The sequence below is a fragment of the Bombina bombina genome, chromosome 1 (genome assembly GCF_027579735.1).
Source record: "Bombina bombina isolate aBomBom1 chromosome 1, aBomBom1.pri, whole genome shotgun sequence".
NCBI classification, from domain to species: Eukaryota; Metazoa; Chordata; class Amphibia; order Anura; family Bombinatoridae; genus Bombina; species Bombina bombina.
In genome coordinates, this window is record NC_069499.1 from 1,229,719,841 (window position 1) to 1,229,746,621 (window position 26,781).

At 41.6% G+C, this 26,781-nt stretch overlaps 1 protein-coding gene across 1 annotated transcript in view; it reads left to right on the top strand.

The window, feature by feature from the left end:
• LOC128664174 (V-type proton ATPase subunit d 1) overlaps positions 1–26,781 on the top strand; it is a 162,132-nt gene that overhangs the window by 90,496 nt on the left and 44,855 nt on the right. Inside the window, exon 3 of the mRNA XM_053718939.1 lies at positions 18,872–18,926. Coding sequence (XP_053574914.1) covers positions 18,872–18,926 — 55 coding nt within the window. The remainder of the gene's footprint in view (positions 1–18,871; positions 18,927–26,781) is intronic.

Below are 26,781 nucleotides of genomic sequence, written 5' to 3' on the forward strand. Positions count from 1 at the left end.
TTTAATTTGTGTGACCCACCTTCTACACAGATGTTACTTCAGTCTCTCACCATTACCTCAATATAGATTTTGGCCTCTAAGGGTAATGTCAGCTCTCAGAACATGTCTTCTATGCAACACACATCTCATCTTTCTAGGAATATAGACTATCCCTGTCTGCAGAGTAGTGTAAACAGAGACAAGTGTTGCTTTTCAGATGTTCATCTCAACAAAAACAGCTTTGTTTTTCCATGGATATGGTACAAATACTACAGCTTGTTTCTGTAGTGTATCAGTAAGCCTTAAAGACGTCAAGAATTGTCTCTAGAGAATACATGTTTTTGTCTGTAAATGAATTTCTATCAACTAGTTCACTGTAACAAACATAAAGTTGTGCAAAATGGGACTGAGATACTTGGATTAGCTCATATTAAAATCAAAGAAATGCTGATTACATACACATACATGCTCACAGTTGTAATTCTTAGAGAAATGGATCCAGCTTTTAATTTGATTTGGATTTGCCAATTTTTATGTTGAAAACTAAATGTTTTTGTTCCCAATGTAAAACAAGGTTGAAATATTTGCAATGGTTGGTTGGCAAATAGGCTTGCTCTTGAAGAAGGTTTTCAAAAAGTCTTGGGGCTAGATTTATCAATTTACGAATGGACACGATTCACATATTGTGAACCTGTCCGCATTCCTTTGTAGATTGTGGAGCACATTTGTACCTCATATTTACCACTGTGAAATGCTGCCTCCCAACCCTCACACGACAAATTGCATGAGAGTAGGGCTTGTCAATCACTCCGGTTGAATGAATCTGGGGTGATTTAATTCTGCCAACTCCAAGTTGGCAAGAGGGTTTATGAAGCAGCGGTTTAAACCGGTGCTTCATAAATATCTGCGTGCACCTACAACTGATCAGGGCATTCGCCTCATGATAAATTTTCCCCTTATAATCGTAATTGCCTTACAAAAACAGTTAATTCCCCATACATCTGGATATATGCTAATCCTTTAAAACATTACATTTCTTCCTTATTGATAAATTATTTGAAAAGTGGTTCTATAGTATAGGAACCTCCCTCCACCTGTGCCTTCATATGTGCAGTTTTTGTACTGCCCTTTGAGTACTGAAAATGTTATCATGAGTGTGCAAGAGAAAATAAGATTTATCCTTCTGATAAATAAGTGTCTTTTTACTTGTAATATCTTATGATTTGTTTCTGCGACAATCCTCTCACTTCTGTTTGTTAATAAATAGGCCTAGCTTAGCAATATTTTAACTGGAGCCAACAATAAGAGAGTGCTCTGAAGACTGCTGAGAGTTTCTTCCTAATCCAAGAGGGCACAAGACAATTTAACTGCCAAAACCAACTACCGGTATGTCATCAGTTTAGTATGAAAGAAATTTTAATTTCTATAAATGTTATTAGAAAGCATTTTAGCATAGTTGGAGGGCCATGGTTATTTAAAATAATCTCACAATGCTGCAGAACAAAATACATGATCAGTGTTTAACTTATTTTTACAGAACTGCTGGCAAATGAGACCATTATATGGATCCTTTAAGCCAACACATTCACATTTGTTTGGTCTGACAATTTACCTCTTGCCAGGGACATTTTAAATTAGAGGCCCTCATACACACCTTCATTATCCTTAAATGGTTGTTGGCAGGCACACATATATACAGACACGCGCTAACAAACATAGATATGGTTGGATGTTTTAAAAGTTTTTGTGAGCTTTTATATTGAAAAGTTTTGCTACTGCAGTACTTTTTAATAAATTGTAGTAAATATAGGCATTGCTGTACTGTTAAGTGTTTGCTAATCCTCTACCATGGCAAAATGAGAACTTCCCTTAAATATCGGTGCAAAAAAATAACAAAAATAAAATGATTGGCCTATGGTGTTCAGGAGCTGTAACTGTCTGCTAAGTAAGTTGGACAATATTAAATGTTACAAGCACATTATTTTTCTTTATCATTTGAGTTTTGTTTCTTCTCACTGTGATTTGTTCCTAGTTGTTCAACCCATCATATTTGCAAGGGAGGGACCAATGCTTTAGATCAGATTACCCAACAAATAGAGCAGCAGTTAATATAAGATCTTCCCTTGCTCTCCACGTTTTGCACTGAATACTGCATGTTTCTCAACAAGAGAAGCAATTTTTTCATACTTTTGGGATTAAACTCTTGGCCACTAGGAGGAGACATATTCCTAAAGCTCTAAGAGCACTTAATCCCTCACATCTCTCTGGTATTCTAGTCTTATCTTTGCCTCTCAGGAGTTAGGTGAAGATGTGAGGTACTCCAGTTTCTTTGTGAACAAAAATGGTTCTCAAACCTATGTAAGACATTTTCTCCCTCTCAGGATTCCTAGATTTCCATTGTGGGAAGTATCAGAGTACTTAGGCAGTGAATGTAATCATTGTACTCTTTGTTGTATCCTTTGTTATATTGATTCACCTCTAGGTGGAGGTAGAGATGCATGAGATTTTTTAAAATTACCCTTTTGGCGCTAAAGTCAATTGTATAAAAGTTTGGAATACAAACCATTAACCCATGCATGATTAAGGGGTATCTAACCCGAAACGTCACTGTATTTCCATCTTAATGGGAGGAGAGTCCACTGCTTCATTCATTACTTGTGGGAATTAAGAACCTAGCCACCAGGAGAAGGCAAAGACACCCCAGCCAAAGGCTTAAATACCCCCCCCCCCCCCCACTCCTCTCATCCCCCAGTCATTCTTTGCCTATCGTCACAGGAGGTTGGCAGAGAAGTGTCGGAAGATTCGGAGTAGTCTCTTATGGAGGGTAGTACTCTTCGAAATGGGACTGGAGTTTTAAGTAGTCCTGTCGGCCTCTCAGTGAGAGCATGGGTGAATGTTAGAGTCTGGAGATGCAGGGAGATTCTTTCTGCGAACCAATCCCGACTCAGTTTAACAGCTCCATTAGCAATCAGCGTTGACGAGTTTTGCTGCCTGTTTTTCTTCTCTGAAGTCCATTCAGGAGCGATGCTACTACCCTGTCACACTTGAAGGGCTGTGATTCTGGTAAGATTGTTTCATTTATATATATATTTGATAACGCAAGAAGACGGGGTCACAGTGTGGCTCCTTTTATCTTTATGGAATCTACGTTAATACCCTCGGAAGGGGCTATTAAACAGGGGGGATTTTATTATGCATACTATTGTTTATTGTGTTTCTACTGCATTTGTGTGATATGTGTCAGTGTGGAACACAGTTCAATAGCGAGAGATGAGGCAGACTTTTTTGGCGCATTCTTCTCTCGAGTGCAGGGGCGGTCCTGCATGGCACTCCATGTGACCGGGTGTGACCTCTGCAACTTCCTCTTTTTCGACCTGCATTCAGAGGAGACTAAAGCTGTTTCTTGTAGTCCAGGTCATAGAAGGTGATGAGTGCCCCGGCCATTGGGATATAAAGGTGCCATTTCATTGTTTATCAAGTCTGCATTAAAGGCGCAAGCTATGGAAGACTGATATGTTAGAAGATACTCCCTCTTTATCTAAAACCATTAACTGTGTATATTGTGAGTAGGTTCCGGTCAAACCGCCTATTCAACTCTGTTCCACATGCTTTGACAATATTGCTATTTCCAAAAAGAATAAATTATTTAATACGACTGAGCCGTCCACCTTGGAGAGTTTTCCGCCCCATGAGGTGCGTTCCCTGCAGTCATCTTCGATTACACAAGCAGTTCCCCAGGGCACTACTAATCCTCCTGCGGGAGGGGCCCTTTGGCCTCCAGACTTCACCGATCAACTACAGATGGCGGTTTCTGCAGCCATTAATGCGATGCCTCGCCCTACTAAGCGCAAGCAGAAGGTACGACACTGCTATCCGTCTCAGGGGTCTTCCGCTGGGAATCTCTTATAGATTATCCACTGAGGAAGACAACTCCAACTTATCGGAGGATGTCGCTTGTGGGACGGAATCCGCTATGTCTAGGCCTCCATCCGCGGAGGAGCCAGATTTTAAATTTAAGATGGAGCATTTGCGCTTTCTGCTGAAAAGGGTTCTTGCTACGTTAGAGGTTCCGGAGGAACCTTCGATCCCTAAATTGGATAGGGTTTATGAGGACAAGGTAGTGCCCTAGGCCTTCCCGGTTCCAGTCAAGATGGCTAACATTTTTAAGAATGAATGGGAGAAACTTGGTTCGTCCTTTTCCCCCTCTTCTTCTTTTAAAAAGCATTTCCCTGTTCCAGATGCGCAGCTTGAACTGTGGGGAACCATCCCCAAGGTGGATTGTGCTATCTCTACGCTCGCTAAGAGAACGACTATTCTGCTAGTGGATAGCTCCTCTTTCAAGGAACCCATGGATAAAAAGATGAGGTCCATGTTGCGGAAGATGTTCCAACTCACAGGGTTCGTTTTTCATCCGGCGGCTGCGGTCGCTGCAGTGTCTGGTGCGGCTACCTACTGGTGTGACGCTCTATCAGCAATGGTCGAGGTGGAGACTCTCGATTAAATTCTTGAACGAATCAAGGCCTTAAGAGTGGTGCATTCATTAATTTGTGATGCTAACATGCAGATTATTCGCCTGAATGTGAAGACATCAGGTTTTTCTGTTTTAGCCCGAAGGGCTCTGTGGCTAAAGTCGTGGTCTGCTGACATGACTTCTAAGTCTCGTTTGCTTTCCTTTCCATTCAAGGGGAAAATTTTGTGTGGCCCGGGCCTTGATTCTATCATATCTACGGTCACGGGTGGCAAGGGTGCCTTCTTGCCTCAGGATAAGAAGGCTAAACCTAAGGGCTCTACTTTTTCGTCCCTTTCGTGTGGACAAGTCTCAGCGCCAGCAGCCTGCCGCAAAGTCAGAGCATTCCAAGGGATCTTGAAAGCCAGCTAACTCTTGGAACAAGTCCAAGCAGAACAAGAAGCCCGCCGAGTCAAAGTCGAGATGAAGGGGCAGCCCCCGGTCCAAGCTCGGATCATGTAGGGGCAGACTATCTCTTTTTGCGGAGGCCTGGAGAAGAGACGTTATAGACCCTTGGGTTTTGGAAGTTGTGTCCCAGGGTTACAGGATAGGTTTCAAGTCTTATCCGCCCAGAGGCAGATTCCTCCTGTCAAACATATCTTCAAGACCAGAAAAGAGAGACGCCTTCCTCGGGTGTGTGAAGGATCTTTCATCTCTCGGGGTAATTGTCCCAGTCCCTCCAACAGAAAGAGGTCTGGGGTATTATTCAAACCTTTTCCTGGTCCCAAAGAAGGACACTTTTCAGCCAATTCTGGACCTAAAGGCCCTAAACAAATTCTTGTCAGTTCCATCGTTCAAGATGGAGACGATCAGGTCAATTTTTCCCTTGGTTGAAGAAGGGCAGTTCATGACGACTATAGACCTGAAGGATGCTTACCTTCATGTTCCAATCCACAGGGATCACTTCAGGTTTTTAAGATACACCTTCCTGAACTTCCAGTTTGTGGCCCTTCTGTTTGGTTTGGCGACTGCCCCAAGAGTCTTCACAAAGGTTCTGGGAGCTCTTCTCACAGTAGCAAGAGCCAGAGGAATTGCAGTGGCACCTTATCTGGATGATATCCTGGTGCAGGCTCCATCCTACAGTCTTGCGGTGAATCACTCGAGAGCTCTCCTCCTTCAATCCCACGGGTGGAAGATAAACAAAGGAAAGAGTTCATTGGTCCCCAGCAACAGGGTGGAATTTCTGGGTACTATAATAGATTCTTCAGGCATGAAGATATTTTTGACAGATCAGAGACGTTGCAAGCTTGCGTCCAACTGTCTAGCTCTTCAGACTTCCTCCAGGATATCTGTGGCCAGGTTTATGGAGGTGATCGGGCTCATGGTATCCAGCATAGATGTCATTCCGTTTGCCAGGTTCCGTCTCAGACCTCTTAAGCTGTGCATGTTGAGACAATGGAACGGCAATCATTCAGATCTGTCCCAACAGATATCTCTAAACAGACCGGTGAGGGAGTCCCTATCTTGGTGGACCCGACCGGGGCAGTGTCTCAGGGGACATCCTTTTTAAGAGATTGTGACCACGGATGCAAGTCTATCAGGATGGGGAGCTGTTTGGGGTGCCAGAAGGGCACATGGCAGGTGGATTTGAGAAGAGTCAAGTCTTCCTATAAATATTCTGGAGCTTCGAGCGATATTCAACGCTTCTGAGGGCTTGGCCCCTTCTGAGGATGTCCCGATTCATCAGATTCCAGTCGAACAACATTACCTCGGTGGCTTACATAAACCATCAGGGGGGACGAGAAGCTCCCTAGCCATGAGGGAAGTATCTCAGTTTCTGGAATGGGTGGAGACTCACAATTGTTCTCTCTCAGCCATCCACATCCAGGGTGTGGACAACTAGTAAGTGGATTTTCTGAGCAGACAGACGTTACATCCAAGGGAATGGTCCCTCCATCCCAAGATGTTCGCGGAGATCTGTAGCAGATGGACGCCGGAGATGGATCTCATGGTGTCCAGACTCAATTGCAAGCTACCCAGATACGGGTCATGATCCAGGGATCCCCAGGTAGAACTGATAGATGCCTTGGCGGTACCCTGGGACTTCAACCTAATTTACATATTTCCGCTGCTGTATTGTTTATTCCTCTTTGTGCGTGATTCACAGACTACAGGATTCCGGTGCCGTGATGAGTCACCTGACTCCCCTCTAAGCTTCAGAGGTCGGAGGTCATGTTCCGTCTCCGCAGTGTGGCTGTTTCTCTCACTTTTTATCAGCCTCAGTGGTCAAATTCACCTGAACCTCCTCAATATTTTTGGAAACAGGAAATTTCTGAAGAATCCTAGAGTTGGATACGACAATCCACTCCGTCAAGTCCTTAGACAAATGAACTTCAGATTGCAGAGTCACAAAGCTTGGTGACAGTCTCTCAGCAAAATGTAATAGGTTTTGTTCAGCAAAGTGTGGCAGGTCCCATTCAACGCCCTGAAGGGTGAAACGAGTTGAGAGAAACAGCCACACTGCCGAGACGGGACATGACCTCCGACCTCTGAAGCTTAGAGGGGAGTCAGGTGACTCATCACGGCACCGGAATCCTGTAGTCTGTGAATCACGCACAGAGAGGAAGAAACAATACAGCAACGGTTGCAACCGGGACAAGATGAGGTAACTTTATTTTTCATTCATATTAAAGATACACGTGAAGCAACAAAAAAGTTGTTTTAAACCACTCTAAAAACAGACATTTGCTTCCCTATTTATCTGGATTGAGGCACAAAGATTGTCGAGGATAACAAACAGCAGTCAGCTGAATTTTAAAGCGGAGGAAACGATTATTAAAGTTTCTATATCAAGTTTTTATATAAAGTATCTACATAAGAATTACATCCTAATTTAGGAGAATTGATACTTTGTAATATTACGTCAATCAAAAAGGACACTTTTAGAGGTTTGACACTTCCTTTAGAGATATCATAATATAGCAAGTTTTCTGACTATATAAATACAATTAAGACAAGATCTAAAAGTTGTTTTGCATGGTTCTAGGATTTGTAAAGATCCAAGTTTGACCAAAAATACAAGTTTGGGAAAACGGATCTCAAAATTATTTGTATTTAAGGGAAAAAAAAAAAAATTTGTGGTAATTTTTCATATTTTTACAAAGGATATTTTTATCTATTCATTCTTATTTTTAAAAAGGGAGGCGTCCCTAAATTTTAAAGAAAGTTATTGTCTAAACTGCATTGATGAATAAGCTGTTATTACAGAATTTTTAAAAATAAAAAATATTGTTTGGTATACAAACCGTAATACTAGCACATCATTTCCAAGCTTTAAGCGCTGCTAACTTTTTAATTTTTGAGCCAACTGGCATATAAGACAGCAGGACACAAGCCTCCTCAGAGGATTATGGCTCACTCAACTAGAGCTGTGGCCTCTTCTTGGGCCTTAAAGAATGAGGCTTCTATGGAGCAGATTTGAAAGGCAGCCACTTGGTCTTCCTTACATACTTTTGCAAAATTATATAAATTTGATGTTTTTGTTTGGCGGAAGCAGCTTTTGGGAGAAGGGGTTTGCAGGCTGTGGTACCCTCAGTATAGTGTCAGCCTTCTTTTACCCTCCCATTTTTTTCATTCAGTGTCCTCTAGAGCTTGGGTATTTGTTCCCACAAGTAATGAATGAAGCAGTGGACTCCTATTAAGATGGAAAACATAAATTATGCTTACCTGATAATTTAATTTCCATCTGTGGGAGGAGCGTCCACTGCACCCGCCCATTTTTTCCGGTGTGCGGATCTAAATTTATTATTAATCTTCTGGCACCATTTATACCCTGATATTTCTGCTACTGTTCCTTGTTCTCTTGGCAGAATGACTGGGGGATGAGGGGAGTGGGGGAGGTATTTAAGCCTTTGGCTGGGGTGTCATTGCCTCCCCCTGGTGGCCAGGTTCTTAATTCCCACAAGTAATGAATGAAGCAGTGGACCTTCCTCCCACAGATGGAAACAAAATTATCATTTAAGCATAATTTGTTTTTTATATGTCCTAAATTAAAGAAGCTGACTCTTTATGGTGCTGTGGACATTTATGTATTCTGGATTTACCTTTGGGAGAATAGGCAGTTATCCTGTCTTCACGAGCACCTAATCAAGGTAGTGCTGTTCCAATTCTACAGTCTTCAGCACATAGAGCAGCAGTTAATATATGATCTTCCCTTGATCTCCACTTTTTGCACTGAATTCTGTATGTTTCTCAACAAGAGAAGCAATTTTTTTTCATACTTTTGGGATTCAACTCTTTACCACTAGGTGGAGACATATTCCTAAAGCTCTAAAGGCACTTAACCCCTCACAACTCTCTGGTATTCTAGTCTTATCTTTGCCTCTCAGGAGGTAGGTGAAGAAGTGAGGTACTCCAGGTTCTTTTGGAAAAAAAAAAGGTTCTCAAACCTATGTAAAACATTTTCTCCCTCTCAGGATTCCTGTATTTCCATTGAGGGAAGTATCAGAGTACTTAGGCAGTGAATGTAATCATTGTACTCTTTGTTATATCCTCTGGCGTTACTGGCATGGTACTGGATGGGCTCTCTGCTGGAAGCAGTCTTTCTTTCCTAAGATATGGTGAGTCCACAACATCATCAATTACTAGTGGGAATATCACTCTTTGCCAACAGGATGAGGCAAAGAGCACCACAGCAAAGCTGTTAAGTATCACTCCCCTTCCCACAATCCCCAGTTATTCTCTTTGCCTCTGTCTATGGAGGAGGTAAAGTTTTTTGTGTCTGAAGAAAATTGGATTTCTTTTGCTGCAAGCAAGATATTTGGGTCTAGCCGTACTCCACGTTAGTCTCTTCAGTAGGGCAGTGGTGGCTTTAAAGCAGTTAGGAACTTGTGAGGTGGGACTTGCTGCGTTTTCCTAACATTTTTTGCTGCCCATGGTACAGAAAGCCAGAGTAGGTTTACTCTGTTCTTTCTTTTTCCACAGGTCTCTGTAAGGAGTGGCGTCCTTTCACACCGTGTGAGCTGTCCTCCTGCCAGACAGCTAGATGTGCAGGTAAGTGCTTTTTGTCTTCTGAGGGGAGACTGGCACTGAAGGGGTTTAGGAATCTCTGCACTTTCTTTGGGACCAATATTCTTTTTGAAGGATCTTTTATGTGGCAGTGGGCAGGAACTTTATTGGCTATTTGAGTTTAAAAAGCATATTAATGGTGTCATTAATTTGGGATTTTTTCATTTCGTGCAGTTTGTCAGGAACCGCTTCTTTAATTTAAACTGCCTATGTCGGTTATGAAGCGTGCACTTTTTCTTTTAAATGCACAACTTCTGTTGTTCCGGTCATGTGACCTTCCGACTCTGTCTTCAGTGTTCTCTCAGCGGTTGCGGTGGTCGGTTGCGAGCAAGACTGGCTTGAGATATAGTTTTTTCTTGTTGCTGCCGAGATATCGTAATCCTCGTAGGATGTAACTGAGGTGTAGAGGCTTTACTCAGGTTTTAACCGTTTTTTCCCTTCAAATACTCTGATCCTTGGCAGGTTCTTTGTATGTAGGTGTGGGGGCCATATTCCTACAAGCAGTGAGGGTGCAGGTTGTCTAGTCAATCTACGACTATACCGCTCTACTGTTTCTTAAAGGGACAGTACATTAAATAAAGTGCATTTATTTTTTTTGTCCTTATTTTTGCCAATGTCTTTTTCCTAGTTATTTGAACATGTCTTTATGTTTAGAGAACCAAATTGTGTTATCCATGCAATTTTGCTCCTCTTGTCTAGATAGGACTTTAAAACATAAAGATAAACTTTTTGTTTCTGAGCCAAATGTCTCTCAGGATGATGCTGTTCAGGCATTGCCACAGCTTTCGCCTCAAACGTCCCAAGCCTCTATGGCGTCACATGCAGTGCCCTGTGGTTCCTCTCAATCTCCTGGAGGAGTTTATTTGCCTGCAGATTTTGCGGCTCAGGTATCCTCTGCGGTATCTGCAGCTTTATCTGCTTTTCCTATTGTACAGGGAAAATGCAAGAGGACATTTAAAGATTCAGATAGTAAGGTTTCTGCTCCGCCTTTTGCTACTCAGGGGGAGAATTCCCCTGTAGCTTCTGAGGGTGAAATCTCAGATTCAGACAGTCTAATTCCTTCTTCTGACGCTGAAGTAGTATCCTTCAGATTTAAGCTTGAACACCTTTGTGTATTGTTAAAGGAGGTTTTGGCTACTTTGGACTATTCCGACCTCCCTTTTGCTGTCAACCCTAAGAAATCAAGTAAACTGAATAAATACTTTGATATTCCTTCTGTGGAAGTATTCCCTGTTCCAGATTGTGCAATGGAGATTATTGCACATGAATGGGAGAAGCCATGGATACCATTTTCACCTTCACCTGTCTTTAAAAAGATGTTTCCTGTTGCAGACTCCATTAAAGAGTCATTGCACACAGTGCCTTAAGTAGAAGGGGCAATTTCTACTCTGGCAAAGAGAACTACTATTCCTATTGAGGATGACTGCTCTTTTAAGGATCCAATGGATAAAAAGCTGGAGGCTTATTGGAAGAAAATATGTTCATCATGGTCTCCAATGGCAGCCTGCAGTGCGGCATCCTATTGGTACGACGCCTTGTCTGGTTCTCTTCAAGTAGAGACTCCTTTGGAGGAGATACAAGACAGGATTAAGGCGCTTAAGCTAGCCAATTCCTTTATTTCTGATGCTACCATGCAGGTTATTAAACTGGGAGCTAAGATATCTGGTTTTGCTGTGCTAGATTGCAGACCTTTGTGCCTGAAGTCTTGGTCAGCTGATGTTTCCTCTAAATCTAAGTTTCTGGAAATTCCTTACAAGGGTAAGACCTTGTTTGGACCTGGTCTAGCAGAAATTATTTCTGATATCACGGGTGGAAAAGGATCTTTTCTACCACAGGACAAGAAGAATAGACCTAAAGGACGTTGGAGTAATTTTCGTTCCTTTCGTAACTTTAAAGGAAAGTCTTCTTCTTCCACGCAGGAACAGTCCAAGTCTTCTTGGAAACCCAATTAGTTTTGGCACAAGGGGAAACGGTCAAAGAAACCCACTGCTGAGTCTAAATCAGCGTGAAGGGTTTGCCCCCCGATCTGGGATCAGATCAAGTGGGGGGCAGACTTTCTCAGTTTTATCAAGTTGGATATGAGATGTCCCAGATCCGTAGGCTGTGGACATAGTATCTAAGGGTTACAAAATAGAATTCAAGACCTTTCCTCCCAGGGGCAGGTTCCACCTCTCAAGATTATCTGCAGACCAGATAAACAGAGAGGCGTTCTTGAAATGTGTTTGCTCCCTGGGAGTGATAGTTCCAGTTCCCATACTGAACAGGGCCTAGGTTTCTATTCAAATCTGTTTGTGGATCCCAAGAAAGAGGGAACTTTTCGGCCTATTCTAGACCTGAAGTGTTTAAACAAGTTTCTCAGAGTACCGTCCTTCAAGATGCAAACTATTTGTTGTATTCTTCCTTTAGTCCAAGAGGGTCAGTTCATAACGACCATAGACCTGAAGCATGCGTATCTTCATGTTCCTATTCACAGGGATTATCACAAGTTTCTGAGATTTGCCTTTCTAGACAAACACTTTTCCGTTTAGTCTTGTCACAGCTCCCAGAATTTTCTCGAAGGTTCTTGTGGCTCTCTTGGCTGTGATCAGGTCTCGGAGAATTGCAGTGGCGCCCTACTTGGACGACATATTGGTTCAGGCACCATCTTTTCAACAAGCAAACTCTCATACAGAGATCTTGTTATCTTTTCTACGTTCCCATGGATAGAAAGTGAATCGGGAAAAGAGTTTTCTTGTTCCAGCTACAAGGGTGGTTTTCTTAGGGACCATTAAAGGGCCACTGTAAGTAAATATTTTCTATGCCTCTAACTAACTAACTACCCAAAATACGCTTTTTATCAATAGCATTTCATTAACATATCTCTACCGTATATCAGAAATCTTGTCTGCAAATTTAATTGTTTTCCAAACCCACTCTGTGGGTATCCTTTGCTCTGTACCAATCCGTTTACAATACCTAGGTTTCAAAATGGCGCTTTAAATACAAAGTTATTGGTTTAAGTATTTTGAACACTCAGTGCTGAAAATAGTGGGCAGGATAACGTGACATCATCGGCAAATAAAAGATATAACTTTTAGAACGTTATGAAACTTTGTTTTGGAGAAAATATAGGTCAGTAGGTTTTAATTAATGCTTATTAAAGGGACAGTCTAGGCCAAAATAAACTTTCATGATTCAGATAGAGCATGTAATTTTAAACAATTTTCCAATTTACTTTTATCACCAATTTTGCTTTGTTCTCTTGGTATTCTTAGTTGAAAAAGAGATGACTGCGTTCTGTATAGAAACAAAAAAAAGAAGAGGCGCTCTGGTGCAGATGATCCTTGGCTACAAAATGATTCTAAACTAACAGTTCAGAGTAATACTCACAAAGATGTTTGCACATGCAGTGCAATAACAGGTGAGCCGAAGCTTCAGAGCCGCTCGGCTGACTCGCTAGAGGGTGAGATCAGCTGTTCACTGGGTAATCACTTCACCGACGATTGGGGGAAAAAAGATACCTATGAAAAGAAATATAGATACCGCCCTTGGTGCAGATTATCCCAGGCACAGAAAACACATACGACAGGTGTCGAGAAGTTATACTCACAAACGGAGTTGCACAAGCAGTGCAATATCAGGCGTGCCGAATCTTAAAGAGCCGTTCGGCTGACTCCCTGAGGCCTGTACAGCTGCTCCTGGATCGTTGGAGGAGTGGTGGAAAATAAAGGTGGCTTTACTTGCTTTTCTTCTTCACCAACTGGAAGGGATATTTACTAGTGCTGATTTACAGTCTGACAGTTCTTTTCACATACACCAATAATTATTATATGCATTGAATCCAAAGCTCTGAGCAGCTATCACCCAAAGTAGATTATGTCCTAATGACATAATCTACTTTGGGTGATAGCTGCTCAGAGCTTTGGATTCAATGCATATAATAATTATTGGTGTATGTGAAAAGAACTGTCAGACTGTAAATCAGCACTAGTAAATATCCCTTCCAGTTGGTGAAGAAGAAAAGCAAGTAAAGCCACCTTTATTTTCCACCACTCCTCCAACGATCCAGGAGCAGCTGTACAGGCCTCAGGGAGTCAGCCGAACGGCTCTTTAAGATTCGGCACGCCTGATATTGCACTGCTTGTGCAACTCCGTTTGTGAGTATAACTTCTCGACACCTGTCGTATGTGTTTTCTGTGCCTGGGATAATCTGCACCAAGGGCGGTATCTATATTTCTTTTCATAGGTATCTTTTTCCCCCAATCGTCGGTGAAGTGATTACCCAGTGAACAGCTGATCTCACCCTCTAGCGAGTCAGCCGAGCGGCTCTGAAGCTTCGGCTCACCTGTTATTGCACTGCATGTGCAAACATCTTTGTGAGTATTACTCTGAACTGTTAGTTTAGAATCATTTTGTAGCCAAGGATCATCTGCACCAGAGCGCCTCTTCTTTTTTTTGTTTCTATACAGAACGCAGTCATCTCTTTTTCAACATCTTTGGAGAGAGCAGCTATCGTTTGGGACATCATTTCCAGATTGGACATCACTCTATATTGGGACTTTCACTTGCATCTATGGATGTATATTTCCTAACCATATGACTGTGGTGACTATTGTTATGTATTTGTATTTATAATTATACAGTTCATATTGTTTATTATATTTTTTTTTTTTTTTTTTTTTGTAAGATATAAAACTTAGGATTTATCCATATTATCACTTTTTTGAAACAGCATAAATTAGGCGCACCTTATTTCTGGACACACTACTTAGATATAGTAGAGTCCCATTTGTTTTTCTTAGTTGAAAGCTTAACCTAGGAGGTTCATATGCTAATTTCTTAGACCTTGAAGCCCACCTCTTTCAGATTGCATTTTAACAGTTTTTCACCACTAGAGGGTGTTAGTTCACATATTTCATATAGATAACACTGTGCTCGTGCACGTGAAGTAATCTGGGAGCAGGCACTGATTGGCTAGACTGCAAGTCTGTCAAAAGAACTGAAAAAAGGGGCAGTTTGCAGAGGCTTAGATACAAGATAATCACAGAGGTTAAAAGTATATTATTATAACTGTGTTGGTTATGCAAAACTGGGAAATGGGTAATAAAGGGATTATCTATCTTTTAAAACAATAAAAATTCTGGTGTAGACTGTCCCTTTAACTTTAATATGTTAGTTGTTTAGCTTAAAAATTATAACAGAAAGTAATCCTTTAAAGATTCCCTATTTATGAAAATATTTCGGACAGAGGTCAGAAAATCAGATTATTTCCTCTTGCCTCTCTCTGCAGTCTACTGTTCGGCCATCAGTGGCTCGATGTATGGAGAAAATTGGTCTGATGGTCGCTTCCATGGACATCATTCCCTTTGCTCGATTCCATTTGAGAGCTCAGCAGTTATGCATGCTTTAGTCAATGGGACGGACACTATTAGTATCTCTCTGAGGATAGAACTAGATCAATCGACAAAAGAGACTCTCCAGTGGTGGTTCTCTCAGGAGCATCTGTCTCAGGGCACTTGCTTCCGGAGGCCATCCTGGGTGATTGTGACCACGGATGCCAGCCTGTTGGGCTGAGGAGCAGTCTGGGACTTATTAAAGGCCCAAGGACTATGGACTCGGGAGGAGTCTGGTCTCCCCATAATATCTTGGAGTTGAGAGCAATTTACAATGCTCTGATGGCTTGGCCTCAGTTGTCCTTAGCCCGGTTTTTCAGATTCCAGTCTGACAATATCACCTCAGTGGCTTACATCAACCACCAGGGAGGATCTTGGAGTTCCTAAGCCATGGAAGAGGTGGCTCGGATTGTTCAGTGGGCGGAAGCTCACAATTGTTGTCTGCCATCCACATTCCAGGAGTGGACAACTGGGAAGCGGACTTCCTGAGCAGGCAGACATTTCATCCCGGGAGTGGGCTCTCCATCCAGAGGAGTTCTCCAGGTTAACCCTCAAATGGTGGGTGCCGGAGTTGGATCTGATGGCGTTTCGGCAGAACGCCAAACTTCCAAGGTACGGTTCAAGGTCAAGAGATTCACAGGCCGCCCTGATAGGTGCTCTAGTGGTGCCTTGGGATTTCAGTCTAGCTTACCGGTTTCCTCCGTTTTCGCTCCTTCCGTGAGTTATTGCTCGCATCAAACAGGAGAGAGCATCAGTAATTCTAATAGCTCCTGCATGGCCTCCCAGGTTCTGGTATGCAGACCTAGTGAAGATGTCATCTCTTCCACCTTGGAAGTTGCCTCTGAGGAAGGACCTTCTAACTCAGGGTCCATTCCTCCATCCAAATCTTGTTTCTCTGAAGCTGACTGTTTGGAGATTGAACGCTTAGTTCTGTCTAAACGTGGTTTTTCTGAGTCAGTCATTGAGACCATGATTCAGGCTTGTAAGCCTGTTACTAGAAAGATTTACCATAGGGTATGGCGTAAATAACTTTATTGGTGTGAATCCAAGCGCCACTCTTGGAGTAGTGTCAGGATTCATAGGATTTTGTCTTTTCTTCAGGAAGGTTTGGATAAAGGATTATCAGTCAGATTTCTGCATTATCTATTTTGTTACATAAGTGTCTGGCGGGTATGCCAGGTGTTCAATCTTTTTGTCAGGCCCTGGTTAGGATCAGGCCTTCTGAACTCTTGGCTTTGCAGTGTGATTTGCCTTATCTTATCTTCCATGCTGATAAGGCGGTTCTTTGTACGAAGTTGGGTTTTCTTCCTAAAGTCGTTTATGATAGAAATATTAATCAGGAAATTGTTGTTCCTTCTCTATGCCCTAATCCTTCTCATAAGGAACGTTTGTTGCACAACTTGGATGTTGTGCATGCTCTGAAATTTTACCTGCCAGCGACTAAGGATTTTCACCAGTCCTCTGCCCTGTTTGTTTGTTTGTTTCTCCGTAAAGCGTAAAGGTCAGAAAGCAACTGCTACTACTCTTTCTCTCTGGTTGAGAAGTATTATTAGTTTTGCTTATTAGACTGCTGGTCAGCAGCCTCCTGAGAGAATTACTGCTCATTCCACTAGGGCTGTTTCCTCTTCTTGGGCTTTCAAGGCTGCAACTTGGTGCTCTCTGCATACTTTTTCCAAATTTTCCAAATTTGATGCTTTTGCCTTGGCTGAGGCTTCTTTTGGGAGAAAGCTTCTTCAAGTGGTGGTGCCTTCTGTTTAGGTCTACCTGTCTTGTTTTCCTTCCCTAGTCCTCTGTGTCCTCAAGCTTGGGTATAGGTTCCCACTAGTAATTAATGACGTTGTGGGCTCACCATATCTTAGGAAAGAACAGAAAATGTATGTTTACCTGATAAATGCATTTATTTTGGTATATAGTGAGTCCACAACCCCACCCTTAAATTTAAGACAGTTGTTTTTATTAAGCCTCAGGCACCTCTATACCTTTTGTGTTATTCCTTTTTCCATTTCCCTTCGGTCGAATGACTGGGGATTGTGGGAAGGGGAGTGATACTAAACAGCTTTGCTGTGGTGTTCTTTGCCTCCTCCTTTTCTACAACTAGAAGCACAGTAGAGTGGGTGCATCTCATGGTAAGTGAGGAAATGTAATGCACTCACATAGCCCACAGACTATTGGAGGATAAAAAAACAATCATCAGAACTGCTTGGGGCGGGAAAAGGTTTGGATTTCGGAATAGTTTTGAATTTTGGAATATTTGCATCTTTAAAATGGGACAGTTTGGAGAGGGAATTGGAACCAAGTGTAAAAAATATCTTATGTGATTTAGGTAATATTAACATGTCATAATACAGTGTATACATGTAACTAAAGGTAGTTTTATATAATTTTTCATACTTTTTGTATACATAGGACTATCAGAAAGACATGATTTTTTTTTTTATTATTGGTTTTTTAAAAATAATTATTCAAAAGTTTGGATTTTTGAATCCAGGTTTTGGGCATTTGTCCCTGTGGTAGGTACACCTATTTTGAGGTTCATCATTGCAACTGTTTACCCTCTGTTATATATATATATATATATATATATATATATATATATATATATATATATATATATATATATATATATATATATATATATATATATATAATGTGCAAAACGTGTGTGTACCTGCTCATGTCTATCTTTTAATAAAGATAGACATGAGCAGGTGCACACACGTTTTGCGCTAACCCTGTCAGTCTCACCTACAATACCAGCAGTGAACAAGCTAAACAGGGAGTGGGCAACGACACTGATTTGAAATTCTGTCTAAGGACTGTGTGGTCTGACAGTGCTTGAATCTGACATTGCTGCATAGCAGACGGCCATAAGCAGATTCAACTTTACATAGGATCTGCTTATGTCAGTCTGCTATACAGCACTATCGGATTCAAGCACTGTCAGACAACACACTCCTTAGATAGAATTCTAAGTCAGTATCCACACCCACTCCCGCCGTAACCCTTTGCCTCCCAGAGCTCTGTTTTTAAAGGGGTTACTAAGATAGTTCATGTTACTTTGATTCCTATGACTGTGGAAGTTTCCTACCTTCTGAATAACTTCTAATCGTCAACTCCAGGCTCTGGGGTGATTGTGCCCTCCAGCATCCGCAATACCCTCCTTACTCCTCAAACATATTAGCTTCTTTACTGGCCGTAGAGCTCCCCTGGCCTTGAGCAGGTAGCCAATCAGCGCGTAGCAGTGGAAAAATCTACCAGTCCAAGACAAGACAATAATGTAAGGGGGGTCGGCTCTCAGCCAATCGGAAACTTGTCTCTAGTGAAGATGGTTGTGTAGTAGAAGTTTGGTGCTGATGATCACGTGAGCTATTGAAACTCGTATGTAAGTTATATATATGTAATGCTACACCCCTGAGGCACAATATGAGTCCTGTATGCTAATAGGCCACATGTTTAGTAGTCTGCATAAGTAAGAGAGAGATTTCTCACACATCTACGATGGCAAAATCGTTATCTTACTATGCAGACTTTGGAAATCCAGGCGGTCACCTCAAAATTCACTTGCGACCTACCTCTTGCCCACCCCTGTTCTACAAGGTCCCATTGTTTCCAAATATTTTATTGACTGATTTTTCATATATTTGCAGAATAAGAAAAACAATGGTGGTTGTCTTCATTCACATTATTTGTCTGTCTGTGTATTCTTTCATGGAACATACAGAAATTTGTTCCCACTACCTTACATTCTACTTTAGAGGGTGAATCTACTGATAAGTTTGAATTTGTATCTACATTAAGTTGAATTTGAAGGATGCCTTCCTTCCTATTCCTAGACCAGCTCCAGTTTCTAAGATTTGCCTTTCAGCTTGTGGCTCTTCTGTTTGCCCTGACTACAGCTCCCAGATTTGTTTACACTGGTTTTATTGTCTCTAATAAGTTCTCATGTAGTTCACTTCCTGTGTACCTGGACAACATATTGGTTAATGCTCTATTTTTTTCCCTTCAGCTGTATTTCATACCAACAGTCTACTGTTTTCTTCTGACATGGTTGGTGAATTAATGTAAGATTTCTCTTTCTCATTTATCAAAGAGTCATACATTTTTTTCTCTTTGTTTTGTACTACTTGAAAGTTGACATCAAGGCTTTGTTCAGGCTTAGTTAGGATATATCCAGTGTCTAAACCAGGGGTGCCCACACATTTTTGTGTTGGGATCTACTTTTCAAATGACCAGCTCAACAAGATCTACCCACTAAAAATGGGCCTGCTCCTAAACTTACATCTCTGCTTTTTCAAATAAAGATGCAAAGAGAATAAAGAAAAATTGATAATAGGTGTAAATTAGAAAGTTGTTTAACACTTTGTTTGTTTCATATCCCTTCAAGGTTGCATGATTTAGCAACACATGGCTGTGCAAAAGCATAAAGATACAACAGATTAATCCTGATGACAAAAGAAGCACTGACTTTTATTCGGATTAACAGGAGCAAGCCCTTGTGCCATGTTACAAAACACTGCATTCAAATTACTACCACTGACCCCCTTTACTTGGGCTTGGCCTGATATGACCCAGTGAGGATACACAAATTAATTTCAATAGCACGCCATGCAGACCATTTTTTACCGGGATTTCTCCTCTTTTTCAAACCTGCATCCTTTGGACATTTTAGCCTCTGTCTTGGAAGTTTTTTTGTTGTTTTTAGCAATATCTTCTGCTGGAAGACTTTCTGGTTGTTTTACCTAAGGTCATTTTTCCGATATCATCAATCAGGAGATTAAAGCTCATCTCCTCGTTCCAAAGAATTCATTTGATGGCCTCTTACTAAAGTTAGATATTGTAAGAACATTAGAATTCTACTTTCAAATTACAATGGTTTTTAGACAATCCTTAAATTTGTTTCCTTGGTCCACGTAAATGTCAAGAGGTCCATATCAGTTTCTTTAGCTTTTTGGCTAAATCTCAAATGTACAAGGTTTATTGTAGGTTCAATAGTCTTATCCAGAATGCATTATTACCCCTTTCTTCTATAAGATACGACGAGTCCACGGATTCATCCTTTACTTGTGGGATATTATCCTCCTGCTAACAGGAAGTGGCAAAGAGCACCACAGCAGAGCTGTCTATATAGCTCCTCCCTTGACTCCACCCCCCAGTTATTCTCTTTGCCTACTCTAAGTACTAGGAAGGGTAAAGTGAAAGAGGTGATAAAATGTTAGTTTTTATTTTCTTCAAGCAAGAGTTTATTTTAAATGGTACAGGTGTGTACTATTTTTCCTCAGGCAGCAGATGGATGAAGACTTCTACCTGGAGGCTGATGATCTTAGCAGTTGTCACTAAGATTCAGAGTAGTTCCCACAGAATGACTGAGGAGTACTTAAGAAACTTTAGTGTGAGGAACGTTTTTCATGCTATAAGCAGTGAGGTATGTTCAGTCATTTTTTTTTCTGGAGAGACTGTGCTATTTCAGAATTGACAGTATCCCCATGAGGGAAGGGATAAGCAGTAATCCTAAAATATTTAGAGGGGCATTACTGAGTTTGCATATATGGGCTAAGAAAAAATGGTTGATACTGAGTTTTGAATGTTTGTAGGCAAACGTTTGCATTACTGGGAGTGCTGATAACGTTTTTATGAGGAACGTTTTTCTTGTTTATTGAGAGGGTACAAATGGCTTACTTTTTGGGTTTATGAACCCACATGGCTAGTTTTAGACCGCTCTGGTGCGGTTCATTTGGGCTAAGAGACATCGAGTGAGATGGGCGGGGCCTATTTCCGCGCCTCAGTTGCGCAATTGTTTTTGTCAGGCTAGCAGCAAGCTCCAACTCTGGTAGGCCCTTGTGACTGTATTGGGCCAAATCGAAGCTTTAACCTGGTTTTGCAGACCCCTAAGGGCAGGTAGGCGCCACAGCAGGGTGCAGGGGGTGTTTTTATTGATATAAACGTTTTTCTAATTATCCGTTTTTTTCTGATAAGGGTTAAGTGTTCCTTTCCTTGTGGGGCAAACTTAGCTGCATAGTTAGGATGCTTCTATCATAAAATTGGAACGATTTGATGTTTTAAAGCAGTTTTTTCTCTTAAAGGCGCAGTACTGTTTTTTCTGATTGTTATTTTTTCTCTAAATAAAGTGTTTTCAAGCCTGTTTGTGATCATTACTAGCCTGTTTAACATGTCTGACATTGAGGAAAGCCAATGTTTCAATGTGTTTAGAAGCCATTGTGGAACACTCACTTAAAATGTGTCCCTCATGCACTGAAAGGGCCTTGAATTGCAAAGAACATATTTTAGCTGATTAAAGTATGTCGCAGGATGATTCTCAGTCAGAAGAGAATCAGGTTGTGCCATCTAATTCTCCCCAAGTGTCACAACTGATAACGCCCGTGCAAGCGACGCCAAGTACTAGTGCGTCTAATTCTTTCACCCTGCAAGATATGGCCGCAGTTATGTCTACTACCCTCACTGAGGTTTTATCTAAACTGCCTGGGTTGCAGGGGAAGCGTAGTAGGTCTGGTGTGAGAGTACATGCTGAGCCCTCTGACGCTTTATTAGCCATCTCCGATGTACCCTCACAATGTTCTGAGTTGGGGGTGAGGGAATTGGTGCCTGAGGGAGAGCTTTCTGATTCAGGAAAGATGTTCCCTCAAACTGACTCAGATATGATGGCTTTTAAGTTTAAGCTAGAACACCTCCGTTTGTTGCTCATGGAGGTTTTAGCGACTCTGCATGATTGTGACCCTATTGTAATTCCACCAGAGAAATTGTGTAAAATGGATAGATATCTAGAGGTTCCTGCTTACACTAATGTTTTTCCCGTCCCTAAGAGGATTTCGGACATTGTTACTAAGGAGTGGGATAGACCAGGTATTCTGTTCTCCCCCACTCCTACTTTTAAGAAAATGTTTCCCATATCAGACACCATTCGGGATTCGTGGCAGACGGTCCCTAAGGTGGAGGGAGCTATTTCTACCCTGGCTAAGCGTACAACTATACCTATTGAGGACAGTTGTGCTTTCAAAGATCCTATGGATAAAAAAATTAGAGTGTCTTCTAAAGAAAATATTTATTCATCAGGGTTTTCTTCTGCAACCTATCGCGTGCATTGTTCCTGTAACTACTGCAGCTGCTTTTTGGTTCGAGGCTCTAGCGGAGGCTCTTAAGGTTGAGACCCCATTAGATGATATTCTGGATAGAATTAGGGCGCTCAAGCTAGCTAATTCTTTCATTACAGATGCCACTTTTCAACTGGCAAAATTAGCGGCAAAGAATTCAGGTTTTGCCATTTTAGCGCGTAGAGCTTTATGGCTTAAGTCCTGGTCTGCTGATGTGTCATCAAAATCTAAGCTTTTAGCTATTCCTTTCAAGGGTAAGACCCTATTCGGGCCTGAACTGAAAGAGATCATTTCCGACATCACTGGAGGAAAAGGCCATGCCCTTCCTCAGGATAAGACAAATAAGATGAGGACCAAACAAAATAATTTTCGTTCCTTTCGAAACTTCAAAGGTGGTCCCTCTACCTCCTCCCCTGCCGCAAAGCAGGAGGGGAGTTTTGCTCATTCCAAGTCAGTATGGAGACCTAACCAGACCTGGAATAAGGGTAAACAGACCAAGAAGCTCGCTGCTTCTTGCTGGGCAAGAGACGTTCAGGACTCCTGGGCTTTAGAAATCGTGACCCAGGGGTATCTTCTAGATTTCAAAGATTCTCATCCAAGTGGGAGATTTCATCTTTCACGGTTGTCTGTAAACCAGGCAAAAAGAGAGGCGTTCTTACGCTGTGTAGAAGACCTATATAACATGGGGGTAATCTGCCCAGTTCCAAAAGCAGAACAGGGGCAGGGGTTTTACTCCAATCTGTTTGTGGTCCCAAAAAAGAGGGAACCTTCAGACCGATTTTAGATCTCAAGATCCTAAACAAATTTCTCAGAGTCCCATCCTTCAAGATGGAGACCATTCAGACTATATTACCAGTGATCCAGGACGGTCAATATATGACCACTGTGGATTTGAAGGATGCGTATCTTCACATTCCTATCCACAAAGATCATCACCAGTTCCTCAGGTTCGCCTTCCTTGACAAGCATTACCAGTTCGTGGCTCTTCCCTTCGGGTTGGCCACAGCTCCCAGAGTTTTCACAAAAGTGCTAGGGTCCCTTCTGGCGGTTCTAAGACCGCGGGGCATAGCAGTGGCGCCTTATCTGGACAATATCTTAATTCAGGCGTCAACTTACCAACTAGCCAAATCTCACACTGACATCGAGTTGGCTTTTCTAAGATCTCACAGGTGGAAGGTGAACGTAAAAAAGTGTTCACTTATCCCTCTCACAAGAGTTCCATTCCTGGGAACTCTGATAGATACGGTAGATTTTAAACACCTGCCGAGCACTTCATTCCATTCCTCGGCCGTCAGTGGCTCAGTGAATGGAGGTAATTGGACTAATGGTAGCGGCAATGGACATAGTTCCGATTGCTCGCTTGCATCTTAGACCACTGCAACTATGTATGCTCAAACAGTGCAATGGGGATTATGCAAATTTATCTCCTCAGATATATCTGGAACTAGAGACCAGATACTCTCTTCTTTGGTGGTTGTCACAGGATCATCTGTCCCAGGGAATGTGTTTCCGCAGGCCAGCATGGGTCATAGTGACGATGGACGCCAGCCTATTGGGCTGGGGTGCAATCTGGAATTCCCTGAAACCACAGGGTGTGTGGACTCAGGAGGAGGCTCAGATTCATAAGATTCCAGTCGGACAATATCACGACTGTTGCATATATCAATCATCAGGGGGGAACAGAGAGTTCTCTAGCGATGATAGAGGTTTCCAAAATAATACGATGGGCAGAGACTCACTCTTGCCATCTATCAGCAATCTATATCCCAGGAGTGGAGAACTGGGAAGCGGATTTTCTAAGTCGTCAGACTTTTCATCCGGGGGAGTGGGAACTCCATCCAGAGGTGTTTGCACAATTGATTCAGCAATGGGGCACACCAGAATTGGGTCTGATGGCATCTCGTCAGAATGCCAAACTTCCTTGTTAGTTTCTCTGCGGCTGACTGCCTGGAGATTGAACGCTTGATTTTATCTAAGCGGGGATTCCCTGAGTCGGTTATAGATACCTTGATTCAGGCTCGAAAGCCTGTCACTAGGAAAATTTACCATAAGATATAGCGTAAATATCTTTATTAGTGCGAATCCAAAGGCTACTCATGGAGTAAGATCAGGATTCCTAGGATTTTCTCTTTTCTCCAAGAAGGATTGGAGAAAGGGTTATCAGCTAGTTCCTTAAAGGGACAGATATCTGCTTTGTCAATTTTACTACACAAGCATCTGGCAGATGTTCCAGACGTTCAGTCGTTTTGTCAGGCTTTTGTTAGAATTAAGCCTGTGTTTAAACCTGTTGCTCCGCCATGGAGTTTGAATTTAGTTCTTAAAGTTCTTCAAGGGGTTCCATTTGAACCTATGCATTCCATAGATATTAAGCTTCTATCTTGGAAAGTTCTGTTTTTAGTTGCTATCTCTTCGGCTCGAAGAGTTTCTGAACTATCTGCATTGCATTGCGATTCGCCTTATCATGTCTTCCATTCTGATAAGGTGGTTTTGCGTACCAAACCTGGATTCCTTCCTAAGGTTGTTACTAATAAGAATATTAATCAGGAAATTGTTGTTCCTTCCCTGTGTCCTAATCCTTCCTCTAAGAAGGAGCGTCTGTTGCGCAACTTGGACGTGGTTCGTGCTTTGAAGTTTTACTTGCAAGCGACCAAAGATTTCTGTCAAACATCTCTGTTCGTTGTCTATTCTGGAAAACGTAGAGGTCAAAAAGCTACGGCTACCTCTCTCTTTGTTTTTGGCTGAAAAGCATTATCCGTTTGGCATACAAGACTGCTGGACAGCAGCCTCCAGAAAGAATTACAGCTCACTCTACTAGAGCGGTGGCTTCCACATGGGCTTTTAAAAATGATGCTTCTGTTGAACAGATTTGTAAGGCTGCGACTTGGTCTTCACTTCATACCTTTTCCAAATTTTCCAAATTTGATACGTTTGCTTCTTTGGAGGCTATTTTTGGGAGAAAAGTTCTTCAAGCAGTGGTGCCTTCTGTTTAGGCATCTGTCTTGTCCCTCCCGTTCATCCGTGTCCTGTAGCTTTGGTATTGTATCCCACAAGTAAAGGATGAATCCGTGGACTCGTCCTATCTTATAGAAGAAAAGTAAATTGATGCTTACCTGATAAATTGATTTCTTCTATGATACGACAAGTCCACGGACCGCCCTGTCTATTTAAGACAGATTATATTTTTGATTTAAAACTTCAGTCACCTCTGCACCTTAGTTTCTCCTTTTTCTTCCTGTACCTTCGGTCGAATGACTGGGGGGTGGAGTCAAGGGAGGAGCTATATAGACAGCTCTGCTGTGGTGCTCTTTGCCACTTCCTGCTAGCAGGAGGATAATATCCCACAAGTAAAGGATGAATCCGTGGACTCGTCGTATCATAGAAGAAATCAATTTATCAGGTAAGCATAAATTTACTTTTTTTTTTTAGATCACTTTATTTTTCATGGATTTTCTGTAATGAGGTTTAAATTGAATACATTTGCAAGGCAGCAACATGCTTTCTCTAAATTCTACCACTTTCATGTGTATGATAGTAAGTACTTCAGGAAGCAGTGTCTGTTAATTCGGTGCCTGTCTTAAAAAATGTTTGTCCTGCACAATTTCTTGTGGTCTTCACAGCTTGGGTATTAATTCTCAGGAGTAATGGCTCGTGGACTCTCAGCACCTTATGAAAGAAAACAAAATATATGCTTACCTGATAAATTAATTTCTTTCATTGGGGTCGGGAGTCCATGAGACCCGCCCATTTTCTTTAATATATATATTTTTTTTTACTACGTTTTTTTTTTTTTTTTTTTTTTTGTGGCGGCAGTTTTAGTTTTGCTCCTCGTTTTTTCTACTTTGTCCATTCCTATCTTTCTACTTATCCTTTCTTTGCTATATGTCAGAATATCAGAGAGGGGGAGGGATTAAGAGCTCTTAGAGCTTTGGGAATCTTTGCCTCCAGGAGTAATGGCTCATGGACTCACCACCATAAAATAAATTAATCAGTGCTGAGGTCACACTTTGCTTTATTGTTATCTCATAATAATTCACTATAATCATGTGAGGTTTCATAGTAAACATCCTTAAACTGAGGAGGGAAATAACATGACTGTGCTTGCACATGCCAGTTGCATGCTCCCTTGCAAGTCCCGGTACTAGCATCCTCATTGGCGGCTTAATGTCTCTTTGCAATAGGATGTGACTACTGAGGACATTTTGAGGTAAAATATCTTCCTTTTTTACATATAGATGTTCAGGTGATATTTTATAGTCAGATTTTTGCAGCTATGCTGCATCACTTTCAAGTGCTTCAGCATTTTGGTATCATGCCCCTCTAAAGCTGCTCCACTGGATAAGACGCGTGTTATGGCAGAAAGACAATGAGATGTAGAATGTTTCAGTAAATTCTATATAAGTTACCTGAAAGATGTTGCCACTGTCAAACTTGGTAACATAACTACATTTGTCATTTGAAATGTATTTATATTTAAAAGGACATAAAACAATTTGGGATAGAGACAAAATATATGTACTTTAATTACTTTACCTGCAAATTTATACTGCATTGCCTCACCATTAACCTTTTCTTTTTAGTTTCTGAATTGTAAAGCTCTAACTCCCCATTTCCTTATATGGCTGTATCTATATCTATTGTTTTGGAAGAATGCAAAGTGCATAGGGATTATCTGCTGAAGCATGCCTAGAAGCTGTGAACGCAGTTGAAATACAATGCCTGTGTCTAAACACGGATAAGGGGGGGGGTGGAGTTTGCTGCTCCAAGCAGCTTAGCTATGTAATTCATTTTGCTTATTTTTGAAAATTATTTT